Source organism: Neopelma chrysocephalum, unplaced genomic scaffold (genome assembly GCF_003984885.1).
Source record: "Neopelma chrysocephalum unplaced genomic scaffold, ASM398488v2 Primary Assembly neopelma1_44, whole genome shotgun sequence".
Classification (NCBI taxonomy): domain Eukaryota; kingdom Metazoa; phylum Chordata; class Aves; order Passeriformes; family Pipridae; genus Neopelma; species Neopelma chrysocephalum.
The window spans coordinates 15142055-15167672 of NW_020897703.1; the positions used below are offsets into that span (position 1 = coordinate 15142055).

The 25618-nt window shown below is 38.9% G+C and overlaps 3 protein-coding genes across 8 annotated transcripts in view; 2 read left to right on the forward strand and 1 right to left on the reverse strand.

The window, feature by feature from the left end:
- Positions 1 to 4364, forward strand: part of LRP2 (LDL receptor related protein 2) — a 116676-nt gene extending 112312 nt beyond the window's left edge. For both annotated transcript variants that reach the window (XM_027678651.1, XM_027678652.1), the window contains exons 76-79: positions 403 to 522; positions 618 to 725; positions 1689 to 1760; positions 2844 to 4364. In XM_027678651.1, the coding sequence (XP_027534452.1) occupies positions 403 to 522; positions 618 to 725; positions 1689 to 1760; positions 2844 to 3005 (462 nt within the window). In that variant the 3' untranslated portion in view covers positions 3006 to 4364. The remainder of the gene's footprint in view (positions 1 to 402; positions 523 to 617; positions 726 to 1688; positions 1761 to 2843) is intronic.
- A 2310-nt stretch (positions 4365 to 6674) lies between these two features.
- On the reverse strand, positions 6675 to 15616 carry DHRS9 (dehydrogenase/reductase 9). The gene is made up of 5 exons (XM_027677899.1): positions 15575 to 15616; positions 11032 to 11362; positions 9160 to 9418; positions 7812 to 7975; positions 6675 to 6982 (listed from the first exon to the last, which is right to left on the reverse strand). The coding sequence occupies exons 1-5, from the start codon at positions 15614 to 15616 to the stop codon at positions 6732 to 6734; spliced, it is 1047 nt and encodes a 348-aa protein (XP_027533700.1). The 3' UTR covers positions 6675 to 6731.
- Positions 15617 to 23196: 7580 nt separating this feature from the next.
- Positions 23197 to 25618, forward strand: part of ABCB11 (ATP binding cassette subfamily B member 11) — a 50748-nt gene continuing 48326 nt past the window's right edge. For all 5 annotated transcript variants that reach the window (XM_027678653.1, XM_027678654.1, XM_027678656.1 and 2 more), the window contains exon 1: positions 23197 to 23333. The gene's annotated coding sequence lies outside the window, so the exon portion shown is untranslated. The remainder of the gene's footprint in view (positions 23334 to 25618) is intronic.

Here is a 25618-nt window from a genome sequence, read left to right on the forward strand (position 1 = left end):
CTTATTAGTTTGTATGTCATTTTGAAGTCTCTAAATTAATATATTTGTTTTGTGATTATACTACCTTTGATATCTCTTCTCTGTTGAAGATGTGATTTGTGAGTCATCTTTCCTCATCATAAAATACTTTGAGTCAAGTATTGAAATGTTGGGGGGATTTTGTCCAGCTAGGAAATGGGGTAATATTGGAACAACCAGTGGTCCAGGGTGCTAAGTCAGGGAGTAAAATAATGGATGGTAAACTGATGTTATGATTTTAACAGACGCTAGGTTTTGTCTAAGCCTATATGAAAATAAACATGTGTTGTTCCCCAAGATGAAAAATTTGACTATAAATGAATTCCTAGAAGTATGGAGGTGTTTATTGCACTGCAGTAGTTGTTGTTTTTTTTTCCTTCATAGAATGAAAACTTTGCAGTGGAGTCAGGGAAACAGCCGATCACATTTGAAAATCCAATGTATACAACCAGAGATGGCGGAGCCAGCACAGCTGGTGCAGTTACAGTTGTTCGGCCAACACTTGTAAGAGAAACTTAGGCTTGACTTTCACCTTTCATTTTCCTTTATGACCTTCTTCTCTTCTTTGAAGAATGTTGATTCTCCTTCTTCTCCTACAGGTAGCAGCAGCTGGCAGTGAGGAAAATGAAAATTTTGAAAATCCTGTGTACGCCTCTGTGATATCTACCAGTCCAAAGGAAACCCCTCAGAGTACAGATGCACCTCAGGTAAGAAATAGAGATACTCTAAGGCTGCCTTGTTTGTTTTCTGCTCCAGATCAGCAAAACTGAATTGTTCAGGAAGCTGCAGTACAGTTTCAGTTCTCTTTAAATAATACCATGGACTTGGCACATCATCTGCATCAAGTCCAGCTAACTGTACCATATTTACAAGATTTACAGTAGCTGGTCAGGAACAGTTTGATAAGAGAAAAGCATGACAAGCACAGAGTTGCCTAAGGCACACAATAAGGGTCTATTTGGATTAAACCCCCTCTTCTTCCTGGCCTATGTAGCTATTTTAAAGTGAACAGATTGGAATAGAGAGGGTTTTTTCACTGTTTATTGTACTATATTTTGAGGGCAGGTACTTGTAATTTTATCCATATTTAAAAGAGCTAGCAAGGACATTTAAGACACTTGTTCTATGTGTTCTTGCAGGACATTTTAGCAATCAAGATCAAAGAATTGCCTCATCTAGATTATTACTGATTCATGGAAGATGCATGAATCTTTATATCTTTATATCTTAAAATCCATCTGAATGAGCTGGTGGTGGCTTGTTTACAGGACTGTTTTCATACATTGTGCCCTAAAGGCACCTCTGATAAGCTTTGAAATGACAACTCTGTCAACCTGTTGTAGTTTCACATCCCTCTTGTGTTGTTTTCAAAACAGGTTTTCTTCTTTGATATACATGTCTGGAATGATAGGCTTCCATGAATTAATTTAGTCATTTTTATTGCCTAGTCTTGTGTGAATGCTGCTTTAAGTAAGATAACAATAGCTGGTTATCCAGCAGAAAAGAAAGTTGGGTCCTATGCTTAGAATTACAACATGGTAATGTAAGAACATCCAGCTGAAATCACTGCTTTAGCAGTCAGTGCAAATGAAATCCAACAACTATAATGGCAGTTTCCAGAGAAATTGTGAGAAAAAGTGTGTAAAGTTCTAATAATTTTTATGTTTCAGGAATCAAAGTGGCGTTTCTTCAAGAGAAAAATGAAACAAAACACTAATTTTGAAAACCCAATATATGCAGAGGTATTGTTTAATACTGAATAATTCTATTTTTCAGATAACATATTGCTAGACTTTGTTCTTGCTCTCATAGAATAAAGATTATGGGTAGATTCTGCTGCTATGTGAAGCAGCACAGAAATTCCAGTCCGGGTTAGGGTAGGACTAAAGTAATTGTGAGAAGTTACTAAGCCTCCTGCAAAATGAGATGTTGAGCAGGCTCAGCTAGGCAGCACAGCTGCATTCCCCACTTCCCTGCATTCCCAGCCTGAACACTGTGGTCTGCTCCTGCTCTGGGGTCTCAGGGACTGGTTTCAGCTTGCTGATGCATTCTGGCACAGATCCAGGACCCAGCACAATTGGGAGGCTGTTGTATTGCACCAGGAATGAAGGGTCTATTTCTGTCCTCTCAGTCCTGGCTTCAGCACTGCACAAAAAATCGATAGCTCTGTGCACTGCAGCCTTGTTTCTACAACAGCCTTATTTTCTTATCCATATGGTTGGGTGAGACAGTTCTTTTCAGAGAGTGTTCCAACAGGTGGTATGTGTGCTGAAGGAATTCCCCCCGAGCTTGGGCATGAAGTTTTGGAGTTCTACTGACTTGAACCAGTAATTCCAGCCCTTTTCATCTTACAGTTTAAAATTTTCAAATAGCCTAAGTGACTTAAGAACCCCCTTCCCAAAGTCACGTGACTTAAAACTGTCTACCTTTTGTGAAGAATTTAGGTTTCTAATGCTTGAACAATGTGAGAGAGTTCAGAAAGCCAGAGATTCATTTCCCCAACAGTAATGAATGTAGCACTTACAAACAGTATCTACACTCATGCATGTGCATAAAGACATATCAAACTACTCCTGACTCTAAGCATTAAAGTAGAAGTTCCAGAGTAACTTGTAGTATTGTATTTACTTAGCTGTACTACCTGAGGTGAATTTAGCATTTGATTTTGTTACAGGTGGTGATTTGAAGAAATAACTTACACTGACAGTGTAATGTCACTGACAGTGACATTTGACTTTAGGAATATTTATTTAACATTTCTGAAAATTAAGTTTGGATGTAGGTGCGTTAGAATATAAACTTGGATTTTATGATGATTGTTTCAGATGGAAAAGGAACAGCAACAGGACACAGAAAATGTCCCTACCCCTTCTCCTTCACTGCCTCCCAAGATTATTCTGAAGAGAGACCAACCACTAGCTTACACAGCAACAGAGGATACATTTAAAGACACCGCCAATCTTGTTAAAGAGGACTCTGTGGTATAACTAGGTAACTGATTTAGGGAAAATTAGGCACATCCATTTGCACATATATTTTTTATAAACAGAAGAGTAAGGTTCACATTCAAATGCTTTATAAAAATATACACATCTCTTAGCCACTGGCTGGAGATGTACATTGAAACTATGCCTTGTTTTTTGACAAATGCCAATTTCTATTTTTGTGAACAATTATCATGATGTACTATATGTATATCTTTGCACTGAAGCTGTCTGAAAGTAATGTTATAAATATATTGTACATTTGTAAATTTTTCTAAGATTATGTTGTTCAGTGATGTTGCTAGTAGAAATCTGTATGGAATTGGTCGTATATTTAGGGATAAATTAATTATATAAATGCTTAAAACTAAAAAAAGAACCAAACAAGGCAAATATAGGAACATTACTGATATACAGGGTATTTAGAGTATACCTTTTGTAACAGCACCTTTTAAAACTTCTCCTGGTGCTCTGGGCAACTTTACCACCCTTTTATATACTACTGTATGTAAAAAAGGGTGTCTCTGTTTATCTTGTGTCAAGGAAAAGATGGAAGAGTCAATACAGCATCATTATGCTGAATAGTTACCTGTGGAAAATGTTGTTCTTACAATATTTTAACTGCCTGAGATAATTTCCTCTCAATCTATAAGACACATACTTTTCCTCTAGGTTCCAATTAACACCATTCCATTAATAGTCTTCCTAAAAAGATTGGATGTATTTAGATTTTAGTGCCATGACTACTTAATGAGATTTTCTCTTGCTCATCGATGGAATAGCTCTGTTCTTGGCTGGAGTCTGTGGAAGTAATTTGTGCTATTAAATGAAGTAGCTAGATTTCTGTAATGGCTTATTTCCAAACAGCAAAATATGAAAGATACTGGTTCATTTAAGAAATTATTCAGGTTTTTTTTTAATGTGAAAACTTAATTTTATTGACTATTTATTTCCTAAGGTGGACATGACTAGAAAGGGAAACAATTTCTACTAGTGCAGTCTTTGTAGTTATCTGGTTGTTTCTGTAACCTTCCATCAGAACATACTGTTGATCTAAATAGCTCTTCTATTAATTAGCCAGGATAGTTCCCACAACATGAACCATTTGAGGAAACCTGATTACAGGAACATATTCTTCAGCACTCCTGGCTAGCTACTCATATAAAAGATTCCTAAAGTTATAATAATTGAGACTTCTGCTATTTGATTGTTTTATATCTAAATTCTCAAAATATATACTATTTCTAATTAGAATGCTTGTAATTACTTTGTAACATACTTTGATTAGAAAAGACAACTGGAAAATGATGCTGCTGAATAAATCTAATAAATGTATTATTTTATCACATTCTTATTCCATAATTTGTGTCAAGGCTCTATGTACTTTTTTCAGTTGAGGAGACTTCAGTGCACTATGAGACGGAAAAAACAGTGCTTTAGATCAAGTCAAATAGGAATAGGGCTTCATGCTTCACACAACTGTCTAAAGTTTGTGATGTAAGATGTCTTGGTACTGACATCTCTGTAAGTGTGAAAACTGCCCCATTACACTCATTCAATAAACTGGCCCTTGAAACAGGAAACTCTTACTATTGAGATACTGACTTCAAGGTAGTATGGATGTAAGTAATTAAAATGTTAGTTCAATTAATTTTCATATCTGAGTTCAGAATTTGATGCTTTGATTTTTTTTTTTTAGCTTTAAGCAAATTATTTGGGGTTTTTTAAGGCATTTTTTAATATCTGAATGCTTTAATGTAGAAAATTCCTCGGAGTCTGCAGCACAACAGACACATCTGTAAAGATGCCTTTGGGAAACAGGTTGCTGTTCTTAAGGAAGGAGTTCACAATGTTTTTTAAAGGTAGAAGGCAGGGCTGACGTTTCCACAAGACTTGCCTGCAGTTGCATACCACAAGAAAAAGTAGCATCAGTTTTGGGAATAGTATTTGTCAACAGAAAAATCTGGAACCACTCTTAGAAAAAACTGCTACTATGTCAGCCATGTCAGAGATGTGTTTTTTCCCCTGTGCTAATCATAACTTTTCAGATGTGGATGAAAACCATCCCTGAGTTACTGTGTAGGTAAGGAGTATGTAGGTTTGGTTGTTTAACACACCTGAAGGTGAAGGATTCCTAAGCTTCAGCTGGGACTCTTCCTCTCAGTAGCATAGCTCAGTGTACCCTTCTGTTTATGTAAAATTTAGGTTTTGTTACTTTGTTCAACAGAAGCTTTAGATTCCACTCCTAGCTTCATTTTTCACTTGTATCCCTTGTCCCTTAAAAGTATAGTCCCTGCTTGAATTCTTGAATTCTGAACTCTTTCTTTTTCAAAGAAGGATGATTTTTAGAGATCTCAGCAACTCTCTGTAATCTGCAACTACAGAGCTGCTAAGTTATGCCATTGAGTTTTTTCATGAACATTCTCTTTATAGCTGTCAGGCCAGATATTAATCAGGTATTTATCATGAAGTGAAGTAAAATAAATTTATTCTTGAAGCCATTTGCCAAAGAATAGAACCTCAATGAAATGTTTAAAGGTTGCTAACACTTTTTACATTCTGTCCTTTTCTTGCACATGTACAAACCTACACACATGCCCCCTCTTACACACAGTGATGAAACTTCTTATGTTTGGAGTTCTGACCTGCACAAGGTATTTTTCTAAGCTTAATTGAATTGCACATTAATGATTAATCACCAGCACAGCACTTTAGCAAATAAAACCTTTACCCCTTCAATTTTAATATCTTTAGGGACACCAGTTTGTGAACCTCTGGCCAACAGTTTAGCAGATAGAAATAGTGTACAAGAGACACAGGAACGTGAGCTGACATTCTGCCATTCTGAACACACTCTTTGCACACTTGGAAGAATTTGCCATAGCATACACTAATGACCAGTTTAATCTGATAAGTGAAATAATAATACTTTTAACTTGCAGAGCACACTGAGGGTGAAAGAAATGTGAAGGCGTATTATTTTTAGTATTTTCCTCATAAACTATACTAATATTAGGAAGAAGTTTAAAATACGTGTTTGGATATGCTGTTTGCATAGTACAATGGAATTTTGGTTTTCCCCATAATTGTATATCTCTAAAAAAGTTTGTGTTTTTGTTCTACACAATTGAATAATCAGGTGATTAGATGTGGTCAAATACTGTAATTGTAATTTTTGGAATATGTTGCAATAGCTGGGCTTTGTTATTGTTTGACTTCATGTCTTGTGCTTAGAAGCTTTTGAAGATTATCAACTCCTGAATATGACCATGAGCAAACTGCCAGTGAAATAGATGACTAAATCTGACTAAATACATTCTGTAAGGTACATGTATAAGATATGTGTTCTGAAAGACCATTGTTCTATTTCAAGATCATTAGCAGCCTATGTGTTGATAAAGTCAATGTGAAAAACTGATTCTTCTAGTGATTTTATTTTCCTTATTTAAATTTTTTTTATTGTGTGAATAGTATCATCTAGCTTTGTAGCTGAATGTTTTATGAATGCAGATTCTACAGAGTTATCATTTCTGAGCATAAAAAATGGCCTTCAAAAACACACTGGATTTACAAGCCGACCTGCGAACTCAGAAATTTCAGGTAAGGAAGGGTGGGGGATGGAGAAAGTGTCATCTGAAAGGAATTTAAACAGTCTAGTAACTGGTAAAGAGGACATCTGATTTTGACAGAATTAGTATTTATTTGTGCAGAGCTGATACTGTTTTAATACTAGACATTAATTAGAACTCCAGGAACTGATCTCCTGCTATCTGCTGGAGCTGGAAACATCATACGCAACAGCATGTCAGATAAACAGCTTGGGGCATAGGAGAGAAACAGCCAAAAGAACTTTGCATCCCATCCAGCTCTGTATCGTGTCCTTGGGTACTTTGCTATCAGGGCATGTTCCATGCATTTTATGACACTAGAAATATCATGGTCACACAGTCTTCTGACTGAAGATCTTTGTGCTTTTATATCTGGAAAGAAGAAAATAAACCTGAAAGCATTTATACACAACATTCCCTGTGAGAGTATTCTTTGTATTCAAAGGTCTGGCTACAGCTTCAGGCTTGCTTTAAGCTACTGGCTCAAGTGCTGGGAGCAGCACAGCTACAGCGGAGCAGAGACCAGAAAGGCTGCAAAACACCCAGCAACCCAGTAAGCACAAACCTCCCCGGCCCATATTGTGAGCCAGATGTTCTGTACAGTAAGTGCAGTGTGACACAGCACAACTTTTCAGACCAGTTAGCATGTGGGCATAGCAATTCATTCCCACTTGGTATCCTACCTCTAAGTATTGAGGGACTAAGGAAGGTAGTATGACCTCACATCTCACCAATCTATGTGTGAACTAATAGCTCAGGCCTCATCTAACATACAGAGAGTCCACAACAGTCTGCGAGGGGTTCTTGATGAGTGTTAACAAAGTCCAGAAAATGTTCACAGAATCACACATAGGTTGAAGTTGAAAGGGACCTCTGGTACCAAGCCCCCCTACTCAAGCTGGGTCACTTAGACCAGGTTGCTCGGGACCACATCCAGATGGCTTTTGAATATCTCGAAAGACTGGGGACTCCATCACCTCCCTGGGCAACCTGTGCCAGTCCTTGGTCATCCTCACTCCAAAAATATGATCCCTGATCAGCAGGAACATCCTGTGTGTCCGTGTCAGCCCATTGCTTCAAGTCCTATCCTGGACACCACTAAAAAGAGCTTGGCTCTGTTGTCTTTACAGCCTCAATTCAGGTATTTATGCATGTTGATAATATCCCCCCTAAGCTTTCATACAATTTTTTTTCTACTTACATTCAACAAAGTATTCTTCTCCGTAGGAGTCCCTGATCTCAGGAGTCAGTCTGTTCCAAAGTCTGAAGAGGTATTTCTCGGTGATATCTGAATTAACTACTCCTGCCTTAAAGAAACCATGCTCAACAATGCTTACTTTCACTCCAAAATGCTGCATCTCTATCCTAGAAGGATAAAAACTCCAATAACCACCCAATAATGGCATAACTATTAAACATAAGTGGTAAGTCTGTCACACAAATTAATATTCTTATCTTCAAATGTCAGAATTATTTTGAGATGTTCAAATTAGCCTCATAGCAGTGTTCCTGTCCTGCAAAACAACAGCAGGCAATTAAATGAGATAAAAAAATAAGGAGTGTCAAGTAGATTCACAGCTCTCTGTGTGGTTTATGTTGGACTGGTGCAAAGGATGCAGCAGCCAGCTGCATCTTAGTCAAAAGATAGTATGATAATACATGACTATTTCAAATACTGTTCCATCATTTTAGTTTACAGGAACAGATTATTAAAGTGTCTGGGAAAAAGTAAAAGTGAGCAAAAATTTTCAGTTGTATTAGAACTTTATTCTCCATCCTATGGTTAAAGGGCTATGGTTAAATGATTAAATGTTAGTGCAATGAAGGTTAGTGTTTTTTCTTGTAGTGTAGTTCCCTCTATGTAATTCTGAGTTTCAATACAACTCCTTTGAGGTGCAAATGGCCTCTTTGTCTTGCTGCGCAGCTCAAGAGACCCAGGCAGCTGCGTTCTAAAGTGTACAAAGGAATGGACAACATGTACATTAGCCATTATTTTCTGTTTCCTTGGGATATATACTTTCTTTATCTTAAAGTTCTCATAATGGTTTGAAACCAACTTTTCTAGTCTTTGTGAAGACTTGACTCCCTGGGCTGGAGGCAGTACAGCACGACTGGCTTCAGTGAAGGGTGCTCAGCTTAATTTTCTGAAGTTACAACTACCTTTGGTAATGTGGTTGCTGTCTGGAATCACCCAGCTCAGATTGTTGTGAAGATTAGAGCAAAAAGTCTGCAAGTACAACTTCCCCGTGAAACTTTGGATGCCTGACCAGGATTTATTTTCATGTAAGTAGTGGATTCACATGCCTGAAAGCTGCATGCTAACAACTTGTCTAGGATATGAAAATTTTTCCCAGTGCAGTTCCCTGATGGGTCTGTTCATAGTACTGGAGACTAAAATCCTAAACAAGTGACCAACATCCTCTTATTTTCCTTCTCCCCTTTAGGTAAGATTTCCAGAGAGAAATCAAGAGGGGCAAACATACAGTCACCCTTCCTCAGCACATCTGGAATCTGTTCTTGGATTCGTGCATGTGTTTCTGGCTACTCACCGTAAAGTGTCAGAGAAAGCTTCCATGCCCCATTTGGACAGACTGTAGCCACCCCCTACAAAAGCCATGAGGCCTTTGGCATTAATTAGATTGACAACTCTTCCCTCAGCTTTTTTCAGAAGTGGCAGAAGCTTGAGTGTGATTTCAATCAATCCCAGCAGATTAACATCCAGCACTGAATGGAAGTCTTCAATCCTCAGCCAGTCAGTGGGTGCTACAGGACCTGTTCCTTCAGCATTGCAGACCAAGCCAAAAAGCCCTGAGAGGATTGCAAAACCATTTATTTCAGTATATGGCAATATCTTACCCTGAAGCATCATACATGCATTGGAAAGCAAGTACACACTCTGCAAAAGCTCAGTGAGATGAATACAGTTGTCTGGGCTTTGCTTGTATGATCTACTCTGTATACCTGGTAAAATTTGCTGAAGGCCTTAGGCAATGACTCTAAAAGAGCATGGGTAAAGTATTCAAGGAAAACTGCTTTGGCTGGAGATATGGGTCACCATACTGGACTTTATTATCCAGATCCACTCAAGTATGTAGGCTCCTAATATGCACTTATATTCTTGTGAAAATGAAAGAGTCTGCATAAAAGTGGAGAGACTGATTTTTCTGGTCTAGGGACTAAAGGTCTGAGCCAGATCTGTAGAATTAGTCAATGCTTCTAACGATACTAGCTTAACACTGTGTATTGATAATACTGCTTTACTACCTTTATAAATTACTTGAGGAACTTAAGATAAATAGTGACGTTTCTAAGAGTTTGCTGAGGACAGCCTGTGCCTGAGGGGAGAGGCTGAAAGTCCAGCACTCAGCCTCCATAAAGAGTTTCACAGACTGAGGTGACAGTGTCGGCAGTGGTTGTCCTGGCTGAGAACGTGTGGCTTTCCACAAGCTGGAAGCAGGAGCCTGCTGGAGGAAGTAAGTGCTAATAATTTTGTTTACCTTACTCTTAATCTCTGCATTCAAGAATGGTCTGGAGTATTCATGACAAGGTCAACGGTATTTTACAAGCTTTGAGGAGAAAGTCCTACTGGTAGAATATATATGTTTTGCTGGTTTAGGTAGTTAATTAATTTTTAAACCTATTGAATATTTGGTATAACTGTGTTACAGCTGGTAGTTGCACTGCTGTGAATCCCCTTTTGTGGCCTTTAGCAATGTCTAGTCTGAGCTATCAGTGCAGATAAAGAAACACATATTGCCTCAGTTGAATATGTTTACCACGCAGATCTGTTTAGCACCCTTTGCCAAAGCCAAAGTCTTATTTTTTAACACATTTCATAGGTATCCAAAGACAAACTCTTTCTCTTTTACACGAGTGCTCAGAGGTGTATGATAGCAGTAGTGAGAGCTACCTATGTAACAACTCCAAGAAAACTGGCTGAAATTGAGTTTAATTGTTACAGTCAATGCAATTATTGTGTACAATGCAAGCATCAGACTTATTCAGCCATGCAAAAATATGCTCTTCTCCTTACTAGAGGAGGGCTGCAGAATCCCTGCACTGCCCGTGTTTAATTGAGTGGGGTGATTTTATTGTCAAGAAAGTTCTTTCTGGTATCAGTTAGCACCTTCCTTCCACAGGCATTCTTCAGTTGCACCAAAAAGAGTCTAAAAAACACACCTGGGAATGATCTGGTTTTAACAGACTGAGAGACAAGATTGTTAGGCACCCTGTTGGTGAAAGCAATGGGAAGCATTGCTGGCAGGAATCTCTCTAACTGAGAAATGACAGAACTGAAAAGTGGATGTGTTTCACTGGCAAGATGAAAAATGCCTCTGCAGTGAGTGGAGAGGGAATGGAACTTTTAGCTAGACCAGATTTGGTTGTATTGAATTTTTCTGGGAAGTTGCCTTGCCACTTACCTTTGCCAGCTGTCTCTTCAGTCACAAACCCCACAGCCCTGGCAATGCTGTTGGAGTCTGCTAAATTCAGATTCACTGTCTTCAGTGAGGGTGAAGAGCAGGACTGTAGCTCTTGGCCTCCTTTTTCTGTGGCACATGCAGCAATGACACAAAATCCCCTTTTGTCAAGCCATTTAGCCAGGGAGTTTCCAAGTCCAGTGTCACAGCCTGTTATGAAGACATGCTTTCCACTCAGGTTTCTCACTCTGTATCTGTCTTTGATGAGCCAGTAAATTATAAGAGAAAATATGGAAGCCAAAATTGCTATGTGCAGTGAGTCTGAAAATGAAAGCTACAAGCAAATAAGTTAATGATGTAGAAGTGCAATTAAGCAAATGTGCTCAGCCAACCCTTCAACTTCCTGAGACACAACTCCTGTAAGGGGCTTTGTTTCTGGCTGCAGCCCTTATATGTTGGAGGAGAGCAGGGGTAGAAGCTTTGGCACAATATGATTGGGATCCATGAGTAATATGTGCCTTGGCAAAACCTTCCCTGTCTTTCTTTTCAATAGATTTCCACTGTTTTCACGCTTTGCTGACCAATCTTTCTGGTCAGCCCTGTCCTCTAAGGACATTTCAGACTGAAAGGTATGACTACGTCAGTTCTCTAAGTAGTGTCTGGTGTTTTTTGTGGGCATTGGTCATTATTTGTGCTGATACTGGAGAGAGTAATTCCTCTGGGAAAAAGGACAATTCTCTTTGACCACCTGTATAGCGCTACCCAGGCTGCTTTTCTAATCTGTAGCATGGAAGCAGAGTGACCCCAAGAACAACCAGAGAAGTGTAAGGTGTGGTGGTGGATCTGATGACTAATTTGTTGTGTGACTTGCATTGTGTGATGATGAGTGATCTGCTCTCTGCCCCATAGACAAGGTAGACTTTGGGGCAGTGCTGGAGTCTTCTGTCACTCATTGCCTGTTTAACACTGATACACAGCACAGCAGAATATATTACATAGGAAGTGTGTTTGTATAAAGAAATGTGGAAATGCATGGAGATGTTGCCCTCAATAAAAAAAAGAGGCACTGAGGAAACACAAGGTTTCCTAACCGTTGGGGAGGATATTGTTTGTTTATTATGAAATTTTTGATAAATGTAGAATGCAGTTCTTGCCATCTAAAATCTTCATAATTGATTACTAGTTTTCTTTTTGTATTTTTGGTTTGTACAAGAATTAAACTAAAATAATTAATTAAAGCAAATAAATCTGGTAAGCATTTTCTGTTAAAGAGAAACTTTTTTTGCAGGTGCTAAGCTGTCACCTAGGCTCTAGTTACCTACATATGAGTAGAGGTGCAGACATCTCACCTTTAAAATGAGGGATTTTTAAAGGTTGTTTTTTATGTAACATTCTTGCTATCTCAAAACATGAATATTACAGGAGGACCAATGTATTAGGCCTATTTGGTAGACCCTGTCCATTGTTCTTATTCCTACTGAGTTCATTTATTCTGATTCTAAACTTTGCTGTCACCTCACCAAGTAGGAATGGAAAGAATCTTAGAATCTGATAGTGAATGAATATTGAACTCTCATTAAATAATTAAGTCAGTCACATAGGATAACAAAGGATAACCAGTGACAACATTCATTGCTGCCTAATGATCTTATTTTATGTGTTTGAATTTCTCAGTAGCCATCAATATGGACTCCCGAGTTATTGGCTAATGATTTTAAAACGTTAAGCAAATATATACAGGTAAGAGTTTGCTTCTCCTTCCACTGCATCTACAGGAGGGCTTCCACTGAATTTTGGGGTGCTTGCACTGATTATTTTAGCAGCCCATCTCACTGTTGTTTTGTGGTTGATGTAATTGGCCTTCTAGCTCAGGTTCTTCACTTAGACACTTGGCTTTTTTGCTGTGAATGCCCCTATTAAGTTTGACAAGGATTGCAGTGTTCCTGAATGTGTGCACTTCGGAATCATCTTTGTAATGTTTCACTCTGTTGGTGACATTTATTTTCTGAGAGGACCTGGAGTGTGCTCTGACAAAGTGCCGTTGAAACTATGTGAAAGCACTGAGGATAATTCAAGCTTCTGTGCTGTAAAATAAGGTCTGGAAACAGAATGTTGCAGCAGCTGATCCTAGATACCCCCGGTCCATTTGCAGTGACATGCCAGGCAATGACATTTCCCTTGATTGCTGATTTAGAATTTGGAGCAGAGCTAGACACAAAGGGAGGGAGGATTTACTATCAGCAGGCTTTGGTAACACCACACCTATAAATCACAGCAAGCTATTTGGCAAGCTAGTGCTGTGATATATATACCTTTGGGACTGAATTTGCCTTTGTGCCAATACAAAATTAAACAAAATAATTAGAGATTTGGGTAAAAGATTAACCTAACTGGAAACAGGAGCTGTAAATCACATCTTCCTTCCTTGGCTGTGCTGTAGGGAGGAAGCAGTGGGCAGTGAACTTGCTTAGAAAGAAGGTTAAATTTGAAACTGGGCTCTGTGAAGAAGTCCTGGAGTGTCTGGCCAGGATGCCTACCTGCCTTCTGTAAGAAAAACATGTGCGATTGCTCTGGTTGGTGTTAGCCACTGTGTTTAGGTAGCAATAATTGCCACAGAAGATCTATAAGACAAAGGGCTCTAGGGGAGACAGCTGAGAGGGCAGCACTGTGTGTGGAATTTCCACTGCTCTTTTCCCTATTAGTCCTGGGCCAGTGTTACTAAGCCTGTAATTCCTAATTGCCTACTTTTCCTGGAGTACTAGTGTTCCTTCTCTGGTAACACGTCGAAGTTCAGTCCCTGAGCATCATGGTGGGTTTTGCTCCGCTGTAGCCTTGTGCCACCACATATTCTGCTAGATAATGTCATTGCTGCTGGAAGGAGTCTGTGGTCAGAACCAGGAGAAATAGTCTCAGCTGAAGTTTTCTTTCGAGAAAATCTTCTAGTTCTGTGAATGTACAGTGTTATCCAAAATATTTCTTTTTTTGCTAATTGTAAAGCACTAAAAAAGCCACTTGTCTTCCAGGGGCATATTGACTTTGAAATAGCTGTGTGGAGTAGCCAAGAGTGTGTTTCCAGAGAAAATGTCAGCATGATTTTCTAGATTATTGATGTATCTTCGTAAACATTAAATTCTGATTAATAATGTAGCCAGTAAATAGCTGAAGGCAAATTCTACTTTCCATCAAAACTTTGATATTTGCCTGGCAAATTGAGAACTCTTGGAATAGAGCTTGGCATCTTACTTCTAGACAAGTGCCGTTATAAAAGCAATTGATTTTAGAGAAAAGCAGCATGACAGCATTGAGAGCCCTTTAAGATTTTTAGATGACTGCGAAGGACAGCATTCCTCTGCTTCTCTGCACTACAGGAAACTGAAGCACACAGACCCTGTATTGAAGGACGGTGTTACTGGTTTACTCCTACAGCAAGTTTGCTTTGGTAGTCATGCCAAAGAACCTCAGGGTGGGGCAAAGTTTGGGGTCTGGGTGTGTTTTGGATTCCTTCATCCGCCACTGTGCAGGCAGTGCAAACTTCCAGAAGTCACTGCTCTGCAGTGGGTGGAGTGACCTGCCAGACATGCTGAGGAAAAACTGCCAAGGGGAAATTAGAGGTTGTTGTTCTTCAGAATCAGCACTCATGTAGCACTCAGTGGAAGGTTTAGATGTTTCAGATAATGATCTGAGAGATCATCCAACAGCTCTCCAGAGCCTAGGGAGCACAAACTTTACTAATCGTTCATCCTGACAGAACTAAAAGCCCCATAGTCTTTAGTTAATGAATTGAAAAAATATGCCAGCACAAACACATCACATCTCCAGTCTTAGGTAAGCTATTCCTGATTGTGCAGGGCTTTGCACTTTCATTTCATGGTAAAGGAGTGCTTTTTTGTATGCTGGGTAAATATGTCAGTATATTCAGTTTGGCAGTCAACAGATAAATTAAGATCTTCATTAATATGTCACCTTAAAAGAAACACATCTCCAAACTCTCTTACACAGCATTTTGTAGGGAGATGAATGTAGTCTAGTACAGTGGGGGCTGATTTTTCACCATAATTGTCTCTTCCTTGTATGGCTTGCACTTCAGATGTTTACCACAGCATTGGTAAAAGACCCAGGAAAACAAAACCTTTTAAACTCTTAGGTGACTGACCCAGTAATTGAAAATTGAAGTAAGGAAAGATTCCAGATGTTGGAAAGAGCATTCTGAGTTAGCATTTTGTTCAGACATTGTAGGTGCCTAGATAAGCAACAATTGCTAAAATTACTTTAGAAAGGAAAGGACTGCACGTTCTCTTGTCTGTGCACTAGGAAAAAAAAAAGCTTAATTTGTTCTCTTAGTTGTAATAGGTACTGCTCACTGTAACAATAGACACAAGTTCTACTCACATTCTGGGGAGACATCTGCAAGCCCAGTCTATACCTCCAGGTGCTCACGAGTTTCCTTCACCAGTCATTTCCAGTGTCAGAACATAGAAACAGCCCAAGTCGCTCATAAACTTGTGCGCCAAGACCCGCATGGTGATAGTTGCCAAAAACATCTCACTGTAAATTCTGTGTCTGGTGGTACTTTCTGACTGCCATACATCGGCTGATGAGCAGGGCCCCTCTGGCTACTGTTGATAATGACTTTGCTGTGATGTGTCTACCTTAGGGACGTACTTGGTATTAGTCTTCTGTATATGTTCTATGCCTGCTTCTTCTACCAATGCTGTATAAGCATTACTGGCTATATATAGTGATTTACAGAGCCTGGGGGACTGTTAAGACTCATTAAGGAGAACTAATCTACTGAGCTGGGAAGGAACTAATCTACTAGCTGATCTGTGCATTGTCTTTAAAGCAGCAGGAGTCTTTCCATTGACTTAACAGAGCTTGGTTCAGACCTCTGCCTTTTCTCTTGCGTGTGAGTGGGTTTTTGTTGATAGGACTTAATCTTTTAAGATACATCCTTGTTTGTGAAAACCTTCAGGGATGAAATTATTTTTACTAGTTTAGGGGCAGCTTTTTGATACTAGAAACAAACCAATTACAATGTTTCTCAAATAAAACCTCAAATTCTACAAACTGTGCAAACAGAAACTCTACAGTTTGCATGGGCACAGATGCTAACAAATGATTGATGGGAGACTTGTTTGCTTGCTCCTTAGCCCAGAGTCTGGTGGGCACTTCTGATTCAGCTCCGAGAACTACTGCATAAACATGGCAGCAGAATTTCTTTTCCCCATTCTTCGTGTCTCTCCTCTCATCTTCCTACAGATGCTGCAGGAAGCAAGGAAGCTTGGGCAAAGACCATTCTCAACAGCAGAATGAATAAATAAGCTTTTCTGTAAAAATTGATTTGAAACTAACTGAATGAGAAGGAAATTAAAACTGGGGAAACCAAGCAAGGTGGTAGGATGGAGCTGGAAGTGATTTTGCCCCGTACAATTGATTGGACCATGGCAACAGCAGCGTAACACAGACTGGCTGGTGACACCTGGTCTGACTACCCTGTCAGGAGCTGCAGAATTGTTACATCATCCTCTGCTTGGTGGGCAGCATTTCTCCCTTCAGTTTCTCTCCCTGCTCCTTTTGGCTCGGGCCTGGAAGTTCTTGCTTCTTTTGCCACTGTTCAGTGCCACACCAGCCTGAGCTGTGGTGTTGGTTGTTGCTGTACTTTCAGCACTCTCTGGGCAGTCAAATGTGTCCTGCTTGCTGGAGACTTGGGGATTCAACAGGTGGCTGGCAAAGATTTCCTCTTCAAGACAAGCCTGACAGAAGTGCCTGCCTAGCCCTGTCCGGCCTGATTCTAGTGGTAGGCTCTGCGTTGTGGTTGAAATGACCACAAAACAGCACTCCACCAGCAGGCAAAGCCTGTCACAGGGGAACATCTCTCAACCAGTGTCAGGTCTGGAGTCCTACTATTGTGGGTAGCCATCCTTTGCCATACAAATGTAGGAGAGAAAAATGAGAAAGGAGTTTTTCTCTCTCTACCACTGATTTTTTTTTCTCAGCAAACTACTTTTGAACTGCAGAAAGTAATTTCAGAAAGCTGAATAGATCCAGTTTAGCATCTCAGAAAATATCAAAATGGGGAATTTTCCCAATAAGTTTCCTTTTCACAAAGGATTCTCCAACTCTCTTAGAACATAACATGTGAGGGAGCTTACTGGAAGAGAAATCCCACGAGCAAAATGTGAGCTCTAAATATAGTTTTCTGTTAGCTTAGCATGAGACAGTCTTGACTGCCTGATTTCTCATTGATTTCTTAGGTGTATTTTGTAATGAGATCCCTGACTCATAAAAAGGATGTAGAAAAATTGCTTGAAGCTTAACATTGGGGAAGGAAATTTGGTTCTCCAGTGAAAATTGAGAAACTAATGCTATTCCTGCTGGACAGGTGAGGGTTCTGAAGCGCGCGTCTGTGTGCTGACTCTAACAAACTAACCGAAGCCGGGTCCTGTGGGTGCAGTCCTCCGGTGTGTTCTGACCTTGTGGAAGTCGAGGGTCTTTTCCATGAGAAGTCCCTTCTACTCCTTAAAATCATATGTCTAAATATGTTCTCACCTGCCTCATACAGTCTTGTGAACAGGTCAGGTTCTGCTAGTCTTAGTAGAGCACACTGTGGTTTGCTTATTTACAGAAGTCACTGGCTTTTGTTGCTGGCATTTGAGTAGATGAGGCATCTGGTCCCAGGAGAGTAAATGTCAGCAGAATCTGGTCCTCCCAACAGAAATAATACTTTAGGCAGCTGATATTTTTCCTACATTTCTAATTTAAATAACGTGTTTACAGCTAGTGTGCCCTATCCCAAATCCTGTTTGTATTTTCCTTCGAATGTTAACATTTCCAGTGCTAGTGTCTCACAGCAGCTGAAGGTATACTAGTGGTCTGACAGGGACTGAATTAAACCAGCCAAACCATAATTTCTAAAGATAAAGATCAGAGTAGGTGGTGTCATTTCATAGTTTATTTGTTTCCCTAATCACTTTTGATTGAGTACTCTTGGTGGAGAAAGGATGAAAAGCTGGTCTGACCTTACTCATAGTTTTTCATGGGAGGAAAAAAATCACTTTTGGCCTGAAACCAATCACAGTTTCAAATAAATTTGGCAAGTTATAAGCAATTTTATGAAAAGATGAAAGGTGAAAAGGAGATTGGAATTTAGCATTAAGTATAATTGGTACTATGGCAAATCATAATAGACCAGATTTAAGACTCAAAGTTAGCAGAATCCAGCCCATAGGATTTTAGGCCTTTGTAAACTCAACTGCAATACCGCCCCTACTGAAATCAATTAGCATCACTAACAGCAGCAGCATCTTGTCTTGCACAACTTGTTGAGTCAGAGATATGTGGCTTTTCTATTTGTCAGATGATCTGCAAGCAATATTCCAAAATAGTTATATTCCGACTTATTCAGTAGAGTTCATATGTGATTTTTGCTTTTGATAGAATGAGTGATAACTTAGAAGTAATTTATTACATGTATTTAAATTTTAAAACAAAACCACTTCACGTTTCTGAAGCGGAATTTGTTTAATTTGTTCCCTAGTTGGGTAACACAGCATGGGAGGTGCTGAGCACTTGTGCCATAACCCATGTAAGCATGTTAGTGCAAACAGTCCCAATGAAGGTTCTGGGAACTGGATTTCTGATCTGACAATGATGCATTGATAAGCCTGACTTTTTAAGAACATTCCTAAATATTTATCTACCACTAACTAGATGTATAAAACATCCTTTTAGTGAGATTTTCTTCCATGAAAGGTGACAAACACACACTTGGCAAGTGTCAAGTAAAATAAGCTGTGAATGTAGCATGGTATTTTTAGAAAAACTCTACTGCCTTTTCTTCCCTTTCTTGAGCAGAAATGAGAACTGGTAATATGTTATAAGAGTGAGATTGAGGCCAGCAGGCAACGAAAGGTCAAGCAAGGCAACCAGGACCCAGAACCTTTCCTGTTATTGTAGATACTTTGGCAGTGCTACCTGGAAAAATGCTTTGCTTTATTTTACTAAAACCTTTGGTTTTCAGTGCTGGACTCTCAAGAAGCAGGGTAGCAAGTACTGTCCTTTTGTCTCTCAAGAAATAAATTTGCACCAGCGAGGCTGTGGGAGTTTGCCTGTGGTCCTTGAGCACAGGAAGAAGGGTGGAGGTTGGAGCCCTTCATCTGCTGGACTGAAGCTCAGGCAGTGTGAAAACATCAATACTGAAAAAATATGTTTGGGAAGAGCCTGCATATCTGGGATTATACTCCAATTGAATTAATAGTGAACTTATAAGTAACTACTGATGATGGATGAAATTCTGCTTAGAGAAACAAGTTCAGTTACACTTCTTCATGAATGCTCATGGCTGAAAACCAGGAGATGCCTAATGCAATTGACTAAAAAAGTAATTCTAAATAGATTTAAAGGAGTACAGATCTTTTTAGAGATTGCTAACAGACAGTCCATCTCTGCAGAGCAAGATGCAATGAAGTTGCATTTACTATGGTCAAGTTCTCCTCTGGCAAATTAATTTAAAAGGAAATTGCAAACACCTGACATTTTTAAACATAATAATAGGAAAAAGATCACTGCTTTTATTTTATTCTTGTATATCTGCTTTCTGCTCTGATATGAGAGGTTAAATATATCTCCATTTTTATTGGAAGCCCTTGGCCATTCATGGTACTTTATGTAAATATGTATGCTGGTGAAATGCAGCTTCTTGTGCTGGCTGGAAGTTACCCAGCGTGTTGCAGAAGTTCCAATTGAGAGATGCTAGTTTTTGTTGCTTAACTTCCTCTGCAGCGTCAGTGTTGAATAAAGTATGAAGGAGTGATTAGGTAGCTGCCATCCCTGTGTAGTATTTCAGAATCCCTTTAGGACAAGAAAATTTTTTCTATGGCGTATGTATGCATGCATAGCAGACCCAGCACAAAGGCTGGCTTTCCTTCTCTTGCAACACTTACTAAAATTACCATTCTCTTTATAATATCCCTCACTCTGCTGGGATTTTGCAGCCCTCCTTCACCTGCAGCTGACTAGCACTCTGGGTAGTCTGTGGCTGTTGCATGTCAGAGCCAGGGCCAGTCTTGCTTCTGGAGGCCTCACAGAAATCTGCCCTCCTTGGCACAGAGGCACTGTTTTCCTGCTCTCCCACACCTACCTGTCCTGGGATGTATCTCCTGCCTGCTAAAGCCCGTACAGGTCTGGCCATGAAAGCAACCCGGGGGCTCAGGGTTGGAGAGACTTTGAGAACAGCCCCTCTGGAGAAAAAGGCAGACCTGTATTTCATCACACCCTACTATAAACTATAATTAGTAAATTAACATAAACAAAACAGAGTTTTGGCTTGATATGCAATCTGGTCAATAAATACAAATAAAAGCCAATTTAGCTATACTGAAGGAAAAGACCTGTTTTTGCCATGGCAACAGGCGTGTGGGACTTTATGTCAGATTAATAAGAGTGCTGAAATTACAAGGTTTTCAGTTAGTTTCTAACTCCAGCCTGCCAGGGAGACTGACAGGTCCAGTGCCCATCCACAGTGGTCCAACTTTGCAATGTAAACATCCACCTACAATTTTTTATAGGGGCCACAAACCAAAACTAAAAAAAACCAAAAACAAACCAAAGGGCTCATCAAGAAAAAACGTATTTTTCTGTAATTTCCAGGAGGGAGAGTGATATGAGTGATCAGAAGCCCTAAAGGTGTTTGTTTTGTGGCATTCAAGAGTGATTGGGAAAAATGAGGCACAGGGGAGAGGCAGGCCCACATGGACATGCCAGCTTCTGACAGGAACAGGTGAGGTGGGGCTGGTTGCCCAGAGGGTGGGGCAAGCACTCTGAAAAATGTCTTTTTGAAAATTTATTTTAACACGGTGAATCACTTAATTTGGATATAAAAGTTATGACTTGCATTTAAAATTTATGGTGGGTTTTTTTGGAAGTGTTGTTGCTATCTCTGCTATTTTTACTTGCAGAAGGATTTGGAATTTAGAAAAAATCCTTACTACTTGCCAGACTTGGGTAGGATCAATGGGATAATAAGTGCATGTCCTGCTTCTGGTAATTTCCAAGAGCAGATGGTGAGAGGCTAAGTATAGAAACAAGACAAGTTACTAGAGGTAGGTAAGTCCCTTGCTGCTTACGTCCTGGCCTCCCTGCTGCACCCACTCCAGGCAGTATTTTCTAGTTTCGGTATAGCATATTTTTGTGACCAAGAAATAAACATACTATGACATGGTGTCTCTGATCATGATTTAGACCATGAGAGAAGAAATTAGTTTGTTTCCTTCTTTGAGCCAGCCTCCTACATGGAGGTGTCTGCTCCCATCAGTCAGTGACTTGGAGTTTTTACTTTTTATAACAAGAGAAAGTCACGTTCACAGAAACATTGTGCCCTTAGGTACTTTCCTGATTTCACTGTAAGGGAAGAGTCTGCTATTCCCCATTTCAGTATGAATAAATGTAGTTTGATTGAGGAAAAAAAAAAGGAAATGGATTTCTTATCAATGTACAGCTTTTTGTTTGCAGTAAAAATGATAAAAGCCATCAAAAGAAGTCTTGCTCCTAAGTGTAAAAAAGAGGTTTCCTTGTAGAACCCTTGCTAAAGATCTTTGGAAAGGACAAAAGGAAACAAAGTACAAGAGGACTTGAGGAGATAGAGTGGATTTGGCTAATTTTTCCATTAGCAGCTGTAAAAGATGAAGATGACTGTGTGGGAGTGGGACCAGAACTGAGTGCTTTATATTCTCCGCTTTGATATTACACAAATGGGTGATTTTTCACCAGAGATTCATTTTTATGGCTGATGTCATAAAGTCAGGTCAGAATTTATCAATCTTCAGGATTTTTTGTAAGGATGACATGAAAGAAGCAGAGGTTTACAAGGCAGCAGAGCCCTTCAAAAGGGTTGTAGTAGCTTATGGTCTTAGCTCCAATTCATCACTGCCGTAACCTGCTTCATTAGCAGTTTGGAACACGCTCTGCACACACTTTATGAATGCTTAGATGAGCAAAGTTTTTAAGACCAAAGTAATTTGTGTAAAGCTAAAATTATATTCTGTCTTTGGCAAACCAAATCTTTTCTGGAGGTGCTGGATGACTTTGTGTGCAAGTGCATGTGAGCTCTGCTCAAGTACTTTGAAGAGCAAAGGCATTGAATTACCTTTGGCCAACTTGCTCCTCAAGAAGCTGTCAAAGGTGAATAAATCTGCTCCACCATTTAAATTTATTTCAGCCTTTTCATTTCCATGCCCTGCACTGCAATTAACTTGTTTTCTTTTCCTCTGGCTCTGTGCTGTGGTGGAGCAGATGATTATCACTGTGACGTTATCTCAGATAGTGTTATTCTCAAAGCTATGCTTTGTTCATTGGTACAGATGGTGGGAAAAGGCACCAGTTTTGCATTTAGTTATGCTGTCACTGTGAACACAATAATGATGCTGAACAAGGAAGACCGGATTTCTGGTTAGCATTTAATCGTGATGCACTTTTGGGCATGAGGCTTTATCATGGAAAGTTTGAGGGCACAGACGAGTCGAGCAGAGCTGACAGTCACTATGACTAAAACACTGTCTTACTATCTTGTCCTATCAGTCAAGGCCCTCTGTAGCAAGAGCTGAATTCAGAGAGGAACTAAACCCTGCCTGCCATTTCCCTCTAAACTCTGTGTCGTTATTGTCTGAGGTGACAGCATTGTCCTCATCGGTGTCCCTTATTGAAAAGTCCATGGAGGGCTCATCTCCAACTAGAATTCACTACTACTCAGGCTGTAAAATCTTAATTTCAAAGGAAAAATTGTAAAAAATTAGAAGCCATGGGGAGAAAGGCAAGCTGTGGGTTAGAAAACAAAGCTTTTGAGCAAGTTTTTAATGTGAATTTAGCTTAATCTCTGAACAAATTGTTGTGTTATTCACCTGGTGTTGCAATTTATAGCAGGGATAATAGTGTACAAAATTATTGCCTGGCAAATAAAGTAATTTGATACTAATGCTGATAAAATAATGCTATAATAATTAATTGTGAGTTGTTTTCCAGAGAATGTCTGGTCTCCTCAAGTATAATTGCTTTCCAAGTGCCCTGACTTTATGTTGTGGGATTGCATTAGTCAAATTTAAACACTCCATTGGATGTCAATGAACTGTGAACATTGTGACCGTGTGGTTATTGACCCAGGTGCAAATAGCCAATGCCCAATTTAAAAATTCAGTTCTGACAAATGGGTTAGAATAATGAAAATATGCTGGGAAATGGTTGGGAGCTTCACTGACTAATTGAGCAGGGTCCTTGCAATTTGTCTGTGATTCTATGATTTTTCACAGACACGGGTGAGTAACAAATCTATCATGTTTAATATTTCAGAATTAACTGATGAAACTTCCTGAACTGAAGAGTATGTGTATTTTTTTCTTTGGGACAATTTAAGCTAAATGCTGCATTCTCTTTGCAAGTTAGTGTTTTGTTGTTGTTGTTGTTGGTTTTGTTTGTTTGTTTGTTTTAAATTTTGGAGGTTTTGTTTTAATAGAACTGTTTGAAGAACAAGACAAGTTTTATTTTGAAGCAAAATGTCTTTCTGCTTATATGGTATTATTTATATCTGAGGAACCTAGGTTTAAAGAAACATGAAGAACACCGCTTGCAGGGCCAATTTTCATTGTTTTTCTCTCTCTCCCTTCTTCCCTTTTATATTAAATAAAGATCTTAATCTGAATAAAGAGGTTATTTGAAATAGATTGTAGTGGGCTTTGGATGAGGTCCTAATGTTGCTTCATTCACAGGATATATTCCTTTGTTAACATTTTTCAAGTATTACTTATTTAAATCTAGATTTTGAGTTCCTTAAAGATTTTTGTTTATCAAAAATCCAGCAGCCATACTGTATTGGGCTAGGTTAAGATGCTATTTCACTTCAGTGCAGTTTCTGAGGTATTCTCTGCTCCTAGGTTGTATTTTGCACACACATGGGTAGATAGAATAATCTTATGCGTTATACTATCTCTATCATTTTAAATGCAGACATCAGCAACAGTATTTTTCAATATGTTCTAAGTGATCCCCAGTTAAACATTCAGACACTGAGGAAGGTTATTTTAATAATTTAATACAGCTTATCTGCTATACTAATCTGTTTCAGTAAGCTAATGAATGATGCCTACCAGACAGGATAGTATTTGATGTGTTGAGCTTTAGAAAAAATAGGAAAAATATGTTTCCTTTCAAAAATGTGGGACAGTCATAATTTTATTGGAAAAGTGACATAATTCCAGAAAATTTAGCTCTAGCAAGTCTTTGTAACTAGAATTCTTTTTCAAGTCTACCAATTATTGGTTTTTTTTCCCCACTATTCCTGTTTAAAACTATGTCAGCATTCGGGCTTAAAAAATCAGTTACAAAATACATTTTATAGTGTTAAAATGCAGAGTAGAATATTAGTAACAGAGTCAAATAACAAGTAGCTGAAAAAGGACAGGCAGAGAGTGACTTTGCTTTAATTTACTTTTGAGCCTTCATCACTTTATAGTATGACATTATGCATTATCTTTCTGAAGCAGAACTGTAGTGAGGTGTTTTTTTAAACACTTCATGGCTTTTCACTGGGATCCACACTCAGTAGGATGGTTCAAATGGTTTATATCATTTAATTTAAATAGGTTTATACTTCTGTGAGTCATGAAGTATTTTGAAGCTGCTAAAAAGTGTTTGTAAATACCACCCTTAGAGTTTGGATTTCTTTTGATAGCAGAACAGGTAAGAACATTGCTTCTTTACTCCAGCCAAACACATATTCAAAATCCAGGTGACATTTCCCATTATACTAATTTCATTGTAAGGTCAGCAGTTTGTGTAGTAGCTCAGCTTTCTTTATACAGTAACATCACTTGGGTGCTAAGCAGTGCGAAGCAGTCAGTACTAGATAGAGCTGCAAATGATGCCTTCACGTTTAATAACAAATTGCTACTAAAATTACTGTTGTGGCAAACTATTTTTTTGCAGTAGAAAATATGACAATATGGTTGCAGTTGGTATCTACTGGGTATTATTAATTCAGCAAATAATGCTTAACTACTTGAACAAAAAATTTGAAAAGCTTTAACAGATACAAATATTATGATTTGCATATTTTTCTTACACTAATGGCTTTCTGAGCAATCTGTTGATTCGCGGTTTTTTCAACTGTGTCCTTCATAAAAACCTATACTTAAGGTAAAAAAAACACCTGGCTAACCTTAGGGCAATTGCATATTTAAGTTGCATTTTCCTTAAAATCACATCACTGTGAAAGGCTCCCCAGTCTGTGCTACCACTGTCAAAGTTCCATGTAAATGGAACAGAAAGTCTTTGTTTTCAAATCTCCAGCTTCAACCACACAACTGAATTGACATGTAAAAACAAATTATTTTGAGAATGTGATCGCTGACAAAATTGCCAAAAATGAACTGGCTGAGAAACTTCTTTTTAAGAAACTTCTAGAACTTTAGGGTGATTTGAACAGGTTTCGGAGATCTTCTGTTTGAAACTATTTCAATTAATCCAACACAGCAAAAGGCAGAAAGGAGGAGAATATGTTCTGTGTTTTCACTAAAAAAGTGAGTGAAAATTCTTTTCTCACTTG